The sequence below is a fragment of the Aotus nancymaae genome, unplaced genomic scaffold (genome assembly GCF_030222135.1).
Source record: "Aotus nancymaae isolate 86718 unplaced genomic scaffold, 86718_ANA_hifiasm-v0.15.2.pri h1tg000059l, whole genome shotgun sequence".
NCBI classification, from domain to species: Eukaryota; Metazoa; Chordata; class Mammalia; order Primates; family Aotidae; genus Aotus; species Aotus nancymaae.
The window spans coordinates 50380020-50398847 of NW_026988473.1; the positions used below are offsets into that span (position 1 = coordinate 50380020).

Sequence of the window (18828 nt, forward strand, 5' to 3'; positions counted from 1 at the left end):
CTTTTCTTTGTAGGGATAGGGTCTCACTGTGCTGCCCAGGTTGGTCTTGAATTCCTGGCCTCAAGCAATCCTCCTGCCTTGGCCTTCCAAAGTGGTGGGGATTATAGGCATGAGCCAAGATGCCTGGCCTCAAATCTTAAAACCCAGTTTAGTAAGAATTAAAACCCTCTCCACTTTCAAGGGCTGGGCGCCTGTAATCCCAGGACTTTGAGGCTGAGGAGGGCAGATCACCTGAGGTCAGGAGCTTGAGACCAGCCTGGCCAACATGATGAAACCCTGTCTCTACTAAAAATACAAAAAAATTAGCTGCGTGTGGTGGTGCGTGCCTGTAGTCCCAGCTATTTGGGAAGCTGAGGCAGGAGAATTGCTTGACTCCAAGAGGCAGAGGTTGCAATGAGCCGAGACTGTGCCACTGCACTCCAGCCTGAGTAAGAGTGAGACTCCATCTTAAAAAACAAACAAAAAGGCTGGACGTGGTGGCTCACGCTTGTAATCCAAGCACTTTGGAGGCCAAGGCTGGCGGATCACCTGAGGTCGGAAGTTCAAGACTAGCCTGACCAACATGGTGAAACCCTGTCTTTTTTATAACAAACAAAAAAACCGCCCCATTTTAAAGTTTTCTTCTGTGACTCAGTACAAATCAGTTATGAATCATATTATACATTTACTTAATAATCTTAAGGTATTTTAAATTACATCATGCTACATTTTTTTTTTTTTTTTTTTTTTTGAGACGGAGTTTCGCTCTTGTTACCCAGGTTGGAGTGCAATGGCGCGATCTCGGCTCACCGCAACCTCCGCCTCCTGGGTTCAGGCAATTCTCCTGCCTCAGCCTCCTGAGTAGCTGGGATTACAACATCATGCTACATTTTTAAGCGAGTCACACGCATAACATGCAATGTGATATGAAAATATTAAACATTTATGAAAAACATATTCAAAGTTGATGGGTAAATTTTTCTTAAATAGCAAAATGTAGCTTTGTTCTAAAGCCCATCACGAAAGTCAGTAAATTTCGTATTCAATCCAAAGTGCCCTCTGCTTTTATAATAGTATATTATATACACTATACATTTAATACATAGTGATAATGTAGATAAAATATTAGAAAATAGGCATCACAAGGATTTACACAATTAAGGTAAGCTCAGAGTGACTTTTAATATGCCAATCCATGTTAATAAAACACAAGTCAAAGACAAGTGCAAACATGTTTTAGACCAAAATTAATGAGACAAACAATAGACAATTTTTTTTCAACATTTGTTAGCCAGTATTATTAGTCAAATGACTAATCACAGATAAAATATATTTTGTGAAAAACTTGGAATGTCAGAAGTCATTCTGGCATTTCAAACAGCTATGTACAGTATCATCAAGATCAGTTTATATACACAAGTAATTGAAGAGAAACCAGGCAAAACATTTAAAAACAGACTAACAATACAATCAAGTACAAAACTTGGGGGAAGACATTTTAAAAGAGTCAGGGAAGGACATTACCAGAAAAAGTTACAAAACCAGTAATTATTATACTACATTAATACAGCATTCCAAAAGGGGGTAAGGGTGCATTTTTCCAATGCACTAGCTTCAAAGTTCAAAGGAAAAAAAAAAAGGCAAATAGCTGCTTTTCATCAAAACCAGCTATACATTTCACATAATTGTTTCGAAAAGAAAACCTATTCACAACAATGATTGTTTAATGCTACAAGTTTACAGCAAAGACAAAACTAAAATAGCAGCAAATTCACAAGGCAATACTTCCACAGAATTATCATCCCATGGTTCATGCAATGCCTACAAAGTGCTCCCAGTGGGATATACAAGTATAATTCACAATTAAAAAAAAAAAGAAATATAAGAGGGACACACCGGTACATTGAAGGCTGAGTAGTAATGAGTCTTTAAGCATGTCCCTTTTCAAAGGGAGAGTATGTCTGTAATGAAGCCCTTGAGTACTTTTACAGGTCATTACAGGGAAAGACACCTTTTATTACAATGCAACAGCAAACTATAAGCAGCACACCACCACAGTGGTTAACCCTGGAAAGGCATGTAACATCCAACAGTGACACATCCTACAGAAGACAGACTGGTAAGATTAGATGAAAGCCTGACACAGCAATGGTCAAAATACAGCTTTCAACTGTATCACAATAAAAGTCCTAATCAGTAAAACTACTGACACCAGTTGAGAAAAGTAATTGCAAACTGAATTCTATCAGTGATTCCAACCTAGCTTCCTCTCGTCACAGTTTATAGGGGGAGGTGGGAAATGAGTAGCTCAGTATATAGTAAGGCTGACAGAGCGGTTCATTTTCTTTCCAATAAGTCGAGATGTTCTATTACTCTGGGTGGTGGACCTAGTGGCCATCCGGTCAGTGAAGAGCGCTCTTTCCTCAGCTGCAGCTTTTGCCATCTGTGCTTTCTTGAGTTCTCTGGCATAAAAATAGAAAACAAGGTAATAATCCTAGGAAGAGATCCTAAGAAGCTAAACACAAACTATATTATCAACTGGGAGATATTTGCATGCCATCATTATTCCAAGATATAACTGAAGAAAAGAATATAACATGTAACTGAAGTTTCTATTAAAACAAATTTGTGAAATGATTTTATTTTGTGCTTTTTAAATTAAAATATCACATATACTTGGAAACAAGTAATAAAGATACTAGTAATGACTTTGGGTCTTATAAAATAATTTGAGCTGGATGTGGTGACTCACAACTGTAGTCCCACCTACTCTGGAAGCTAAAGTTAGGGGATCACTTGAGCCTCAGAGTTCAAGGCTACAGTGAGCTATGATAGTGCCACTGTACTCCAGCCTGGGTGACAGAGCAAGACTCCATCTTTTTTTTTTTTGAGACGGAGTTTCACACTTGTTACCCAGGCTGGAGTGCAATGGCGCGATCTCGGCTCACCGCAACCTCCGCCTCCTGGGTTCAGGCAATTCTCCTGTCTCAGCCTCCTGAGTAGCTGGGATTACAGGCACGCGCCACCGTGCCCAGCTAATTTTTTGTATTTTTTTTTAGTAGAGACGGGGTTTCACCATGTTGACCAGGATGGTCTCGATCTCTTGACCTCGTGATCCACCCGCCTCGGCCTCCCAAAGTGCTGGGATTACAGGCGTGAGCCACCGCGCCCGGCCCTCTATCTTTTTAAATAAATAATAATAAATAATTTCCAGACAAACCTATCCCTAGTAAAAAAATTAGAAATAATTTGAAATAAAATTCCAACTTATATTATGAATCTATCCTTACATAACAGAGACAAAAAGAAAATTTATTTCCTAGTTGTATGAACTATGATGGATATCAAACTAGTGGCCAATAAACATTTTAATATACAATTTTTTTTTTTAAAATAAAGACGAGGTTTCACCGTGTTGGTCAGGCTGGTCTTGAACTCCCGACCTCAGGTAATCCGCCCGCCTTGGCCTCCAAAGTGCTTGGATTACAAGCGTGAGCCACCGCGCCCGGCCTTTAATATACAATTTTTATAATTTAAATATTCAATCTTAATACTTAACGTAACCTTTCAAGTCAGTTTTATTAGGTGAAAATCAAAATGGTTGCAATACATCAGAAGAATTAGAAATGTGATCTGTGGTAACTTAATACTCTCCAATATTCTTTTTTAAATTTTTTGTTTTTGAGACAGAGTCTCACTCTGTCGCCAGGCTGGAGTGCAGTGGTGTGATCTCCACTCACTGCAACCTCCGCCTCCCAGGTTCAAGCAAGTCTCCTGCCTCAGCCTCCTGAGTAGCTGGGACTACAGGTGCGAGCCACCACACCCAGCTAATTTTTGTATTTTTTTAGTAGACCCGGGGTTTCACTATGTTGGCCAGGATGGTCTCAATCTCTTGACCGCATGATCCACCCGTCTTGGCCTCCCAAAGTGCTGGGATTACAAGCCTGAGCCACCATGCCCGGCCTCTTTTTTAAATTTTTGAAACAGAGTTTTGCTCTTGTTGCCCAGGCTAGAGTGCAATGGTGCCATCTAGGCTCACTGCAACCTCCGCCTCTCAGGTTCAAGCAATTCTCCTGCCTCAGCCTCCCAAGTAGCTGGGATTACAGGAGCGTGCCACCACACCCTGCTAATTTTGTATTTTTAGTAGAGACAAGGTTTCTCCATGTTGGTCAGGCTGGTCTTGAACTCCTGACCTCAGGTGATCTGCCTGCCTCGGCCTCCCAAAGTGCTGGGATTACAGGTGTGAGCTACCGCACTCAGCCGAATATTCTCTTAATAACCTTTACCACTATAACCAGCTTTTCAAAAATATCAAGTCATTAAGTCAAATATGAGAATCTTCATTCAGCACATAAAGATTTAGACAGAAATTAAAAACTTATATATGGGAATCATCTACTAACCAAACTGACATTAATTTCATAAAATAAGAACAGAATGTTTCAAGGAAATATTAATTTTTGGTGAGTCTGGGAAGAAAAAATCGGTATAGGCTCACTTAGCATTTACTATCATGTATGGATTAGAGACTATCACCACTTGCAAATATATGTTAGTCTCAACATTTTTTTTTTCAATAATTTTTTCTTTTTTTCTTTTTGGACACCACACAGAGCATAGTCTCAACATTTTTAAAGTTCATAATATCAAAGTTTAGAAACAACACAAACTTAATACGTCAAATACTAATTTATAGCAGAAGTCCCCAAGTTTTCACTGTATAACATATCGAACTACTGGAGCTGGGTGAGATGGCTCACGTCTATAATCCCAGCACTTTGGGAGGCCAAGGTAGGTGGATGGCTTGAGCCCAGGAGTTCAAGACCAGCCTGGGCAACATGGTAAAACCCCATCTCTACAAAAAATATAAAAATTAGCCGAGCTTTGTGGCTAAGCTACTCAGGAGGTTGAAGTGGGAGGATAGCTTGAGCCTGGAAGGTGGAGGTTGCAATGAGCCATGATAGCACCAGTGCACTTCAGCCTGGCCACAATGAGACCGTGTCTCAAAACACAAAAAACTTGTTTTGCGTAATGATCAAAAAAACACACACACACAAAAAAAACCCTCTAAAATCCTTTGTTGACACAAAGCTTAAACCATCTCTCATTAAAATTTGAGAACTAAAGAGAATGAGAAAGTAAAAAGAAAACAAAAATCCCTCACTTACTTTTGTAAAAGTGAATTTTTGAACTTTTCGGCATTCAATTCTATGCGTAACTGTTCTGCACTCTTTCTAGAAGCGGATAGCAACACTGAATGTTTTACCAGTGCCATTGCTGAAGGTCTTCTCTCTGGATCTGGATGAATCATAACCTTAAAAAGAAAAGTAAAATTAAGGTAAAGACATGCTTTTAATAAAATATAGAACCATGTCAATAAAGAGCTTCATATATAAAATGCTCACTTTCAGCAACTCTGTAAATTCTTGGGAAAGCACTTGTGGTATCCGAGGTAATCTACCCTGTCTGATTTCATGCCATTGATCTCCATTTCTGGGAAGAGGTTCAGCACCAGCAGCACATACCACTGTGAGGGCAAGCGCAAAAATATCTGCTTTTGGTAGATGAGTATAATTCTGTAAAATTAAAAAAATATTTTTTAAGTAATGTAAAACTAGTCAAAATAAAACAAGATTACACTTCAAAGATGATTTAAGTGAAAAACAGGACTAAATCAAAATGTCTAATGTCACATTCAAGTTTAGGACCTATTTAAATAAACTGTGCCAGGCGCGGTGGCTCACGCCTGTAATCCCAGCACTTTGGGAGGCCAAGGCGGGTGGATCACAAGGTCAAGAGATCAAGACCATCCTGGTCAACATGGTGAAACCCCGTCTCTACTAAAAATACAAAAAATTAGCTGAGCATGGTGGCGCATGCCTGTAATCCCAGCTACTCAGGAGGCTGAGGCAGGAGAATTGCCTGAACCCAGGAGACGGAGGTTGCGGGAGCTGAGATCTCGCCATTGCACTCTAGCCTGGGTAACAAGAGCGAAACTCCGTCTCAAAAAAAATAAATAAATAAACTGCTAAATTTGGGAAGGTTTATTTTCTAAATTACAAAGTAATATACACTCTAAGGGGAAAAATGCAAACACATATATAAAAGTAAATGCCTCTTCTTTATCAACAGCCAAATTTAACTCTCAAAAGAAACCCCTCTCCCTCTAGGGATTCATACGCAAACACAAAACACATAGAAACACACTGATTCAATTCCATCTTCGCTAATCAGAAGAGAAAAAAAAAAAAGAAACACACTTGATAAGTTACAAATACACATATACGTAATAAAGCAAATACATATATACACATATTTACAAAGAGTAATGGGATCATATAATTACACGTTTTTCTTATTCTATTTTCATTCAAAATTTTTATCAATAGTTTGTCACATTCTTGAAACTATGTGCCACACTAATAACTATGTGCTATTATTTACATAATCATTCTCTTATTAGTAAATGCTATTTACATTGTTTTCAACTTGTGTTTATATATAAATATTTCTATAGGAAAAACTCCTAGAAGTAAAAATTATGAGTCAGTGGGCACCTGATTTTTAAATATTAATGCAATACTAATACTTTGATCTCCAAAAAGGATATGCCATTTTAAAGTTCCACCACTGGTGTACAAGAACATCTTTTTTCACCACAATTCCATTATAAATCTTTGTCTTCATGACTTTTTGCAAATTAAATGCCCTCAGCTCATGGTTTAGATTTTATTTCTGTTCTATTAGTTAACTTAAAAGTTTAATACATCTGAATTTATATTCTTCTAACAACTGCTAAGTGTTACAAAGCAAACTATAATTAAGGGAGAAGAAAAATTACCTCCTGTAAAACTTCATTTGCAAGAAAACGACTATCACCCTCTTCAACTTGTGGACTGGAGATCCTTGTTACATGCCCAAGATCACCTAGAAGTATTCAAAAAAATAGTCAAGAGCAAAACCAAAATAGCCTTCTCTTTATTTTAAGGTAATAATCTGGTTATCTTTTTTTTACCTATTTTAAATATAACTTTGTTGGATGCCCAGTCATCTTCATCTCCTTCTTCAGAGGCAGCATTTGGGATTGAGGTTCGAGACATGAAAATATTACCTGTCAAACAGTTAAATATGTAAACCAAACTAATAATAAAACCAGAGTTTATAAACAAAATCATACACCAAAATCATCCAGCACGCTTTTTAAAATGCCAGTTCTCAAGTTCTATCCCAAATCCATGAAGAATAAGAAATCTCAGGAGATATAGACTAGGGTTATATTTTCTGGGATTTTTTTTGTTTGTTTGCTTTTTGTTTGAGACAGTCTTGCTCTGTCTCCTAAGTCAGAGTGCAGTGGCATCATCTTCGCTCTCTGCGACAAGGTTTAAGCAATTCTTACTCAGCCTCCTGAGTAGCTGGGACGAGAGGCACATGCCACCATGTCTAGCTAACTTTTATATTTGGTAGAGATGAGGTTTCGCTACATTGGCCAGGCTAATCAAGCACCTGGCCTCAAGTAATCTCCCGCCTCAGCCTCCCAAAGTGCTGAGATTACAGGGATGAGCCACCACTCTGGGCCTCTTGAGTATATATTTTCCAGCCTAGCACTGATCCCTAAACACTTCAAACTGCATGAGGCCCTTGTCATCTGCACATTACTCTTCAGCAAAAAAACTGTAACTTGTGAAATTCTGTGAAAGCACCAATTTTAATGTAGTGCTATAAGGCTGGTGTGAGCAGAATGAGTCATTTAGTCAGTGAGTCTGGCTGACAAGATAGCATCTAGCTTGCAATATGGCTTTGTGATTCACTATTTCCTACTGTATACACATTATCTTTTTCTTCAAATTCAGTTAAGATCATGATTAACATGAGCTGTTAGTGGCAGATTTTAATAGTTTTATCAGTATAGTATTGCCCAGGTATGGTGGCTCATGCCTGTAATCCCAGTGCTTTGAGAGGCTGAGGTAGGAAGATTGCCTAAGATTTGGAATTCGAGACAAGCCTGGGCAAGACAGTGAGACCCTGTCTCTACAAAAACAAAAAATAAAAATAAAAATAGCTGGGAATGGTGGTGCATGCCTGTAGTCCCAACTACTTGGGAGGCTGAGGCAGGAGGTTCATTTGAGCTCAGGAATTCAAAGCTGCAGTGAGCTATGACTGCACCACTGCATTTTAGCCTGGGCAACTGAGAGACACTATCTCTTTAAAAAATAAGGCCTGGGCCAGGCGCAGTGGCTCACACCTGTAATTCCAGCACTTTGGGAGGCCGAGGCAGAAGGATCACAAGGTCAGGAGTCTGAGACCAGCCCGACCAATATGGTGAAACCCCGTCTCTACTAAAAATACAAAAATTAGCCTGTGTGGTTACATGCACCTGTAATCCCAGCTACTCAGGAGGCTGAGGCAGAATGGCTTGAATCCAGGAGGGCAGAGGTTGTAGGGAGCTGAGATCACACCACTGCACTTCAGCCTGGGCAACAGAGCAAGACTGTCTCAAATATACACACACACACACACACACACACATACACAAATATATAGCATGGAATTTATGTTGCATTTACTGGAGTAATCTATACAGTTTTACTTTATTTATAGGACAACTTATTTTGTGGTGGTATTTGTAAACTTGAAGATTTTTAAACTTCATATCCCTTAATATTTTCAACTTTTATACCTCATAAGGGTCTATTATATTTGTCTAATACTTTATATAACAGATGAGTGAGTACAGTCATTCCTTACAAATTCACATTTACTCCCATAAGTCCAAATATATTTCTTTTGAAAATAAGTTAATGACTTATTAACATACACATAAGAAATTCCAGCGTATAACTCACAAAGTTGTACAAAATGACTTCTCACAAATCAACATATTTCCAAAGATTAATAAAAACTTCATTAAAGGGCCAGGCGCAGTGGTTCAAGCCTGTAATCCTAGCACTTTGGGAGGCTGAGGTGGGTGGATCACCCGAGGTCAGGAGTTCAAGACCAGCCTGGCCATCATGGTGAAACCCCATCTTTTTTGAGACGGAGTTTCGCTCGTGTTACCCAGGCTGGAGTGCAATGGCGCGATCTCGGCTCACCGCAACCTCCGCCTCCTGGGTTCAGGCAATTCTCCTGCCTCAGCCTCCTGAGTAGCTGGGATTACAGGCACGCGCCACCATGCCCAGCTAATTTTTTGTATTTTTAGTAGAGACGGGGTTTCACCATGTTGACCAGGATGGTCTCAATCTCTTGACCTCGTGATCCACCCGCCTCAGCCTCTCAAAGTGCTGGGATTACAGGCGTGAGCCACCGTGCCCGGCCCCATCTTTTTTTTAAAAAAAAAAAAAAAAAAAAAAAACTTCATTAAATTCATCTAGCCTAAAATGCTACTTGAATCCATATCCCTTTGTTATAACTTCCAATTTATAGGAAATACAGAAAAAGGAACAAGCTAAATGATATGCAAGAAGCAACTAGTCAAATCCAGAAAAAGGGATAGCTTGAAAGATAAGTATTTTTACAAAGTAGGGGATGTGTTCTGAAAAAGAAAAATTGATGTAACCATATGAAATGCATGATCCTTAAGTACATACTAATTTGAACAAATCAACTATCAAGGACTTGAGTCAACTGGGGAAAATTTTAATATGCTCTGGCCTAGCGGAGAGTAGGGCTTTAAACACAGATTTTTAGTGCCTTCATTAGTATCCCACAGCAGTTCCTATAAGATACAGCAAAAATTTTTGGCTTTTAATAAAAATGAATTTATCTAGGCATGGTGGCACATGCCTGTAGTCCCAGCTACTGGGAAGAATGAGGTGGGATGATTGAGCATGGAATGAGTAGGTTGCAGTGAGCAGAGATGGCGCCACTGCATTTGAAACGCAGTCTCAAAAAAAAAAGTTTATCATCTCAAATTTTGGGGGTTAACAAGGGAAGAGATAAACAGAAATCATAAAACAATATTGGTAAGTGGATCCAAGGCCTTTTAAAACTAACGATGAGAAAACATAAGATATATGTTTTCAATATTGTCATGATAAAGTAATTTATTCTCTATAACCCCAAAGAACACAGGTCAAAAGATCTGCAATACTTACTAGGTTTTATATCCATGTGAACCAAAGACATTGAATGAATATACCTCAAACCCCGGCCAACTTGCAAAAGGAGATCCTTCAACTCTGCTTCTTTAAAGTAACTCATAATTCTGTAGTTTTCACTTATAGCATCAGCTAAACTTCCACCTAACAAAGACAGAAAATATTAGCATTTCTTCTTTCTTTTTTCCATCTTTACTGAATGAGTCTCAACCAACCAACCTCAGCCAAGAAAGTGTTATTTTATAGGACATTCTCCCTTCAACCTGCTTGTGAAATCAAAATGTTATTGTTTTTTCAATAGGTAATACATTTGCATGGGTACAAAATAAAATGTAGTCTCTCTCACTCATATACCTCAGCAACCCACCTCTTTCATTCCCCGAGTAAACCAACATTATCAGGTGTTTTTCTTCTTTTTTAATTTATAAGAGACAGGGTCTATTTATGTTGCTTAGCTGGAATGCAATGGCTATTCATTGGCTTGATCCCACTACTTATCAGCCCAGGAGTTGACCTGTTCTGTTTCTGACCTAGGCCATTTTACCTCTTTTTAGGCGACCTGGTGGTGCTCCACTCCAGAGAGGTCACCATACTGATGCTGAACTTAGATCGGCATAGTGCACTACAGCCTAGAATTCCCAACCCAATTGATCTTCCTGCTTCAGCCTCCCAAGCAGCTGGGACTACAGGCATTGCCACCATGCCCAGATCAGTTCTATGTATTCTTTTCAACTTTTTGCATAAGTAACAGCATAAGGTTCATTATCTTTTTTTTTTTTTTTTTTTTTAAAATAGAAACAGGGTTTCACCATGTGGGCCAGGCTGGTCTTGAACTCCTGACCTCAGATAATCCGCTCACCTTGGCCTCCCAAAGTGCTAGAATTACACACTTGAGCAACCGGGCTCGGTCATGTTCATTATCTTAATGATCGTTCTATACCAATATACAAAGACAACCCATTTCTTCTTCTCTCTATAGAATTCCATTGTATAATTGAATGGTAATGCAATTATCAGTCCCCCAAATGCTGGACATTTTAAAATTATTTCCAAGCCTTTACTATTATATACTATGGCCTAATAAATAATCTTGTACATTGGTTATTTCACACACATTTAGTATATCACCTAGAAGTCAAATTGCTGGGTTAAAGGATATGCATATTTGTAACATATGGAGATTGTGTTTTACACACACACTCTTCTCCATAGAGAAGGCTGTATCAATTTATATGCCCATCATCAACGTATGAGAATACCTGTTTCTCCATACCCTTGACAATACTAAAAATTCAGTATTGCCGGGTGCGGTGGCGCACACCTGTAATCCCAGCACTTTGGGAGGGCAAGGCGGGTGGATCACAAGGTCAGAAGTTCAAGACCAGCCTGGCCAACATGTTGAAACCCTGTCTCTTAAAAAAGTGAAAAATAAAATAAATAAATAAATAAACGTCAGTATTTTAGTATAGTTTTATTTTATACTACTCTTACTATGAATGATACCATCACCTGCTTTTATAGAATTAATTAAACCAATCAGTTAATTTGTTTATATATTTTTTTAATTTTTAAAGTTTGGGCACATTGGCTCATGCCTATAATCCCAGCACTTTGGGAGGCCAAGGCAGGTGGATCACCTGACGTCAGGAGTTTGAGATCAGCCTGAGCAACATGGAGAAACTCTGTCTCTACTAAAAATACAAAATTAGCCAGGCATGGTGGCACATGCCTGTGGTCCCAGCTACTCGGGAGGCTGAGGCAGGAGAATCACTTGAACCAGGGAGGCAGAGGGAGCTGAGATCGTGCCATTACACTCCAGCCTGGGCAACAAGAGTGAAACCGATCTCAAAAAAAAAAAAAACTTTTAGAAGTTTATATTTTATCTCAAAGGCAATGAAGAATTGTTTTAAAAAAATCTTCTGTTGGCTGGGAGTGGTAGCTCATGCCTGTAATCCTAGCACTTTGGGAGGCTGCAGCAGGCAGATTGCCTGAGCTCAGGAGTTTAAGACCAGCAACACGGTGAAACCTCATCTCTACTAAAATACAAAAAAAATTAGCCAGGCGTGGCAGCATGCACCTATAGTCCCATCTACTCGGGAGGCTGAGGCAGGAGAATTGCTTGAACTCTCTCTGGAGGCAGAGGTCGCAGTGAGCCAAGATCTCGCCACTGCACTCCAGCCTGGGTGACAGAGCAAGATTCCATCTCCAAAAAAAAGAAAAAACTTCTGTTTAAGGCTTAGGAATAAAAAAATCAGAGCTAGGTAATATAATTAGGCAGGTCAATGGTGTATTAGTCAGAAAAGAAGGTCCTACAATTTAATTAAGACTGAATAACACAAGGTCAAACGGGTTTTTAAAATAAAAATAAATTACATATCTCAGTATCTTCTTCTTGAGTATACATTCTCCTTAGTTGTACAAATCTTGAACTGGGAGGGAAAAAGAGGGCTCTAGAAGGGAGCAGACCAATAACGCTGTCAGACAAGACAGGCTAAGTCCTAGATCAAATTTGCTAAGAAAAAATATGGCTAATTCTCTTTTTAGCAGGTCCAGCAACCATAGATGTGCCAATTTCTTCTCTTATTGCTAGAAGGGCAAGAAAGGTGAGAAGAACTAAACAAGTTCTGATATTTTGGGTTCTCTTTCCCTATCCATCGGCATTTTTCTACACTTGTTTATACAGGTTAATTCCAATCTATCACCAAACCAAGATAAAAGGCTTATAATGCAAATGAGTAAGATAATAAGGAAATTAAATCATAATAAAGGCAATAGGTTACTCATGTACTAATAAATGATAACACAATCCTTTTCCTGTGAAACTGGAAAAGATGTGAAGATGAGCCCTATTAGTATATTCAAAGCTTTATGTGGAAAGAGGAATGGTGGACACAGGAATTAAAAGGAAGAGATCACAAATGCGTCCAGACAGTCTTACTTTCTTTTATCTAAGTAGGACAAACAGCCACACAGAGGCAGTCCTGTTTCACACAGGTCTATTTATTTTCTTCAAGTGTTTTATATTGTTTTAAAATAACTTATTTTCAATAGATTATTTTACAATCTAACATTATTACAGGACAATGTTTTTGTAATCTGAGAGGGTAGCAAGACTACTCACTCTTCCCTATCTCTCAGACCCAGTTGAGTTTTCTCAAAATCATCTGATTTACACAACCATATATTGGTAGGTTGCTATATTATTTGTCATTCCTGGACTACTACTGAACTATTCTATTAAGAGAACTATTCACATCAATAAGGTGAGAGAGAAAGAAGGAAACTGAAAAGAGATGGTGTCTAGCAAATACGGAATGGAGATGACATAACGGTCAAGTTGTTGTAGGTTAAATGCAATACCTGAAAAATGAAGGCTAAAAATAAGGTCATGGGAGATACATAAATATTTTGATGGTATGAATAGAAACATTTCAAGAGCTGTGTGAAAAAAACTCGCAGCAATGCTGTATACTAGATACTCAAGTTCTTTCAAGTGTGGAGAACTAATAAAATAACTTAATCAGGTTTGAACAATGGATCTTTTACTTCTGTTTTGTTCACTGTTTTTAAATATGAAGAATCTGAATCTATACCCACACCACTTATGTATTTACAAGTTATGAAATAACTGGTCTTATTTAAGGAATAATGAGAAACAAAAATAAACCTTTGTTATATCCTTTCAAGTGTTCACTAAACTCTAAATTCTCTTTATTCACAGAAGACATACGGAAATAGAAACAATCTATAGATATTTTTCATTTCAGACTGGTAATGTGCTAATGTCATAACAAGGTTTGAGGGAGGCACATTTCACACTTGAGTATGAAAACCCAATCATCATGCTTATAAACTATAAAAATGTTGAGAAACAATCTATTATATATAAAGACTTGGTATATAATAATGACAGACGTCCATAAAAATCAGAATTCTGACCAGGACTTTGGTAAAGGTTTTTAAGGAAAAAGGAGAGATGTAAATCAGCCCTTGAAGGACTTACAGAAATTGAAAGCTATACAGAGATCATCCAAAGTTGAATCTATACATGCCTGTTTTGTTTCATTCTTGAGGGAGAGGAGGGAGAGGGGGGAGAGAAGACTAGAGAACTAAAAGAATGTAACATAATAAACTGTTAGTGGATCCTAGTGGTAGACTAGGTTGAATAGATGGGAGCAGGGCAGGACTACAGAATGCTTAAACAACTGAATTTAGATCAATGAACACTGACCGACAAACATCAGTTTTAGCAGCACACCAAATAAAATGGAAATAAAAGAGTAGACACAGGAAGAATCCATTCAACGTAACATTTCTTTCTTTTTTTTTTTTTTTGAGAAATGTTAGGTTAAATGTAACATTTCATAACTACTATATGCCCCACACACTATGCTAGGTACTAAAGTCACCAAAATATATGTGGCAAGGCCATCGTCTTCTCAAAAAGTTCAGGTGGCGTGACAAGCACATAATAGTATACAAAATTCTACTACTGAGGTATGTACAAGGTGCTTCAGAAGCGACAATGTTTTTAATCTTGTACTTTGAAATTTATGTTAGGCCTCTGATATTTAAATTTATAAAAAATTAAAGTGACAGAAATGGAGCAAGATTTTAGATGATATTTCCTCGATGTTCATTTTCTCAAGCTCACAAGAGAACCACTGTATCACTCACCATTACAATATTCATTCTGTATAAGCATATGATCATCTTCTGCCCATGCAGAGAAATATCTAACTACATGAGAATGCTGTCCAAGAACTGCATGAGCATATACTTCTCTCAAAGCGTTCTGCCTAGGAGAAAAATTGAGATTTGGTAAATAAAATGGTAAATAGTTTTAATTGAAGCTTAAATTGAATTAATTTATCTGAAACTTCATAAAATAAACTTGACTTTTGTATCTACTGTTATGCTAAAAAGCAACTTGCTAAAGAGAGAAGGGGTTTGGACTGGTATGAGATTTTTCCAAAGGAGGATTCCATTAAAGATTTATCAGAAAGAAGAAATGTTATTTGCCCTAGGACTCAGGTAAGAATAAATTCCATTTTACTGGAGTTTAAGTTAGGTTACAAAATCAGACTACTGGTATTCAACAAGTCCATTAGGAACTGGTAGTACAAAGTGAAAAGGACCTGATTAAATCATTACAACTTCTCAAAAGTGAGAGAGAATTCAGTGTTTGATTACCTAAAACCTTAATGTTAGTAACACCATAGGGGACAAAAGAGCAAAAGACAAATGTTTAATACATACTCATCAACAGAGCCTGCCAGTGGCTTTTTTGATCGCTTAATGGCATAAATGCATCCGTCCAGCCTCTTCACACACTTAAATACAGAACCAAATTCTCCAGAGCCAATTTTCTCTAGCTCATGAAATTCTGTTGTATACCGGGACTTCATATTGCTTTCAGTAATTGTAATTCTCTGTAATAAAAAGCATTTCCATATATATATATATATATATATATATATGGAATGAGAAACAAATGTATTTTTTATATATATATATAATACAAAAACGATTATTTTTAACTATGGTGATAGGACTATGTGTGAAATTTAGAAACCATTCTACCTTATGTTTTAATGCTTAACATGTTCATAGCATACTTTAAGTGGTAGAAAAGTAAATTTCAAAAAAAAAAAAAAGAAACTAAAAAGCTATTTACCTTAGCAGGTCTTGTTTCATCTTCAAGCTCATAATCACTGGCTTCCATGTCTTCACCACAGGAACTGAAAAAAATATGTATTTTTCTATCAATATATCTGACAGATACATCCATGCCATTAAATAGAAACTAAATTTTGGTAAGTATACCAAGCCAATCTTAGGTTATTTAGAGACCCACACTGTTAAATAAATGACTTACTCATTCCAGTATGTTCTCTTTCTACGACGACACTGTCCTGAGGAATGAAGCAACACAGAATCCGGAGTAAAAGGATTAATATTCACTTGAGGAGTCTGTCGCACATCAAATTCCCTTTTTCCTGATTTTTCTGTATCCATGAAGAGAGAACTACCCCGGAGTTTAACAGAGCTGGAATCAATTCCTCGAGCTTTGGAGAGCAAACTCTAGGGAAGAAAAAATACAATTTTTAGGATCCAAGTCCTATAGTCAGCCTTCTCAACCTAACCTTCAACGAGCCTTTCACAAGGCTGAATGCCTAGGTCAAAGCAACACAAGCCTTTGTTAGAGTTCAAGCAAAATAAATTGTGGCTAATTTAGGAAGCCTGAAGCTGGATATTAATTACCTCTTCTGGAAAAAAAAAAAAAAGTAAAATCTGCCTCTAACCCTAAAAAGAGTATGAATGTTACTTAAAACTAAGTTCATTCTGGTGGCTAAAAGTTAACAAAATCTTTCAACCCATCCAAAAATAGAAAGCAGTCTGAGAGCCCCATAAAAGCTCCCCTCCCCCATCTAAATAGGGCTTTGCTAGCCAACTTCGCTGGACTCCTCCCCTCACTTCCAGAGGGAGTTTGCCTTGAACAAGTCGGCCAAGAAACAGTAAAGCTCCAAAGCATACATATTCTTGAGGCTGCTGACAAACAGTACATTGAAAACAAAACAAACTCACTTTAAAAGGTACCTTTTCCATATTAATCTTACAAATGTGAGGCTTGTCTTACTCTGGAAATACCAGCTTTAAAATCTGCTGTTTTAAAAGTGGTAATCTGGCTCACTTTAGAGGCCAAGGCAGGCGGATCACCTGAGGTCAGGAGTTCAAGACCAACCTGACCAACATGATGAAACCCTGTCTTTATAAAAAAAAAAAAAGTAAAAAAAAAAAAAAAAGTGGTAATCCGCACAGTACTGGAAGGCCATTCAAAACACAGGCGCTAAACACCTTTCTTTAAGATACCTTATCAACAGTAAGATGTCCCTAATCACACTGAGGCCGACCAGACTTTGGGCAAGGCAAACCCAACGATATAAACAAAGGCTAAGCCAAGACCGTGTCCAGAAAGAGGCTTTAGTGCTACCTTGACTTATGGATGCCTCTGTGGGACTGTAAATGCTTGGAAGGCCAGCCAGCCTTTACTCCCAAGTACAAGCGCGGTTTCTCCCTGCACGCCCCAGGCTTCCCCCGCCCCATCAACGCCATACATATCAGTGCAGGACTTTTTTTTAAAACCGAACTCCTTCTGCCCGCGCCGCCCAAATTACAGGCCCGATCACCGCATTTAAAAGGGACCATATGGTTAGGGAGTGTCAGGTGGCCGGGCCAGCACCCTCCATCGTCCTCGCAAACCGCGTTATCGATGCCGCACTCGGGACTGACAAGCTCCGGGCGGCCGGGACTCAAGAGGCGGCAAATCCTCGGCCACCTGGACGGGCCGATCGGCCCCTTTATAAGATGAAGAAGTTCCAGACGAGGCCCATTGTTCAGTTACATAATCTCAACGGACAACCTCGGGGCAGGGCCAAAAACAAGGGCTGCCAACTTTGGGGGGCGGCGCAGGAAAGCGAGCGGGGGTGCGGCCGGCCGCTTATGTAACCGAACCCGAGCAGCGGCGCGCTGGGCTCCGGCACCGCGGCCTTTTTAAAAGGTTGGGCCGGCGCGGACCCGGGAGGGCCCCGGCCGCCGGGTGCCCGCGCCCGCCGTGCTCACCTTGGGCGTGTGCGGGGTGTCGAAGAGTCGCAGCTTGCGGAAGGTCTTGTGCGGCGGGGTGCCCGGGTGGTCGGGCCGCGGAGAGCAGGGGCCCTGGGGCGCCCCGCAGCTCCGCGGCGACGCATCCCCCGGGCCGCCGCAGAGCACAGGCGAGAACGAGTTGCCCAGGAAGTAGGGGGCCGCCGGCGACTTGACGGGCGACGAGGAGCCGAAACCCTCCTCCTCCCACGAGTCGCCCTCCGCCCCGCCGCCCGCTTCGTCTGCGCCCCGGCAAGCGCCAGGCAGCAGCAGGTCCTCCTCCAGCTCGCCGGGGCTCCCGGGGGCCGGTCCGGGCGAGCGGCGGCGCTCGGGCCCAGGCTCCATGGGGCTCCGCGCAGGCGGCAGCGGCGAGTCGGGCTCCTGAAAGGCCGAGTCCTCCCCGGTGCTGTGGCCGCTGCCCTCCTCCTCCTCCTCTTCCTCTTCTTCCTCAAAGTCGCTGCAGGGCGAGAAGATCAGCTTCTGCCGCAAGGTGCAGGCGGCCCCGGCGCGGCGGGGCGGCGGCGGCTGCTGCCGGCTCAGGAAGCTCATCGTGGCCCTGGGGCCGGGGCCGAGGACTGGAGAGCGGAGGCCCGCGGGGTCCAGAATACTGCGGGACAGGGGGCGGGTCCGCCACGTGCAGCTGGGCGCGCCCGGTCGCGGCGTCTTTTCGCGGCGGGTAGCCGCGGCTCCCGGACACTCGGGCTGAGGGCGGTGGCGGCGACAGCGACGCTGACTGTCCGGCTGAGGAGGGGCGGCCGGAGCACCGAAGCGGAGGTCTCCTCAGGTCCAGTCTCAGGTTCGGGCTCCGCGGCTTCCCGCGACCGTTAACCACGTGAGTTCCCAGTCCACCAATCCCCGTCCAGCTCCGGGTTTGAAAAAAAAAAAGAGGGCGCGACGTAGCCCGCGGGGGAAGGACCAGCTACGCTATTTTGGCGCGAACCCGCTGGCTCCGCCCCCGGCTCCGCGCCGACCTGGCCTGGGCGGGCCGTGGCGCTCTGGGCCTATGAGCGAGCCCAGGCGGCTGGGAACCCGGCCTGGCGCCGCCTGAACACCCACAGGACAAGGCTGGGCCCGGGACCCGAGGCGGCCTTCTCGGAGGAGCAAAAGAGAGCTG

General features: G+C 40.9%; 1 protein-coding gene and 1 non-coding gene across 2 annotated transcripts; both read right to left on the bottom strand.

The window, feature by feature from the left end:
• Positions 1–1142: 1142 nt before the first annotated feature.
• WEE1 (WEE1 G2 checkpoint kinase) lies at positions 1143–18263 on the bottom strand. The gene is made up of 11 exons (XM_012456684.3): positions 17697–18263; positions 15952–16157; positions 15751–15814; positions 15333–15505; positions 14751–14872; positions 10071–10217; positions 6995–7090; positions 6821–6906; positions 5385–5555; positions 5148–5293; positions 1143–2441 (listed from the first exon to the last, which is right to left on the bottom strand). Exons 1-11 carry the CDS (start codon positions 18261–18263, stop codon positions 2288–2290), a joined length of 1932 nt encoding a protein of 643 aa, XP_012312107.1. The 3' UTR covers positions 1143–2287.
• On the bottom strand, positions 13835–13938 carry LOC135270336 (small nucleolar RNA U13). The gene has a single exon (XR_010338496.1). It is a non-coding gene; the product is annotated as a small nucleolar RNA U13 (small nucleolar RNA).
• Positions 18264–18828: the final 565 nt, after the last annotated feature.

Excerpts from the sequence above, each read along its gene's own strand:
- WEE1 (XM_012456684.3), bottom strand. The coding sequence starts at position 18,263 with ATGAGCTTCCTGAGCCGGCAGCAGCCGCCGCCGCCCCGCCGCGCCGGG. Across the intron at positions 15,506-15,750 it reads ATGAAACAAGACCTGCTAAG|AGAATTACAATTACTGAAAG; the intron begins GTAAATAGCTTT and ends TTTTTATTACAG. Across the intron at positions 2,442-5,147 it reads AAAAATTCACTTTTACAAAA|AGAACTCAAGAAAGCACAGA; the intron begins GTAAGTGAGGGA and ends TTTTTATGCCAG.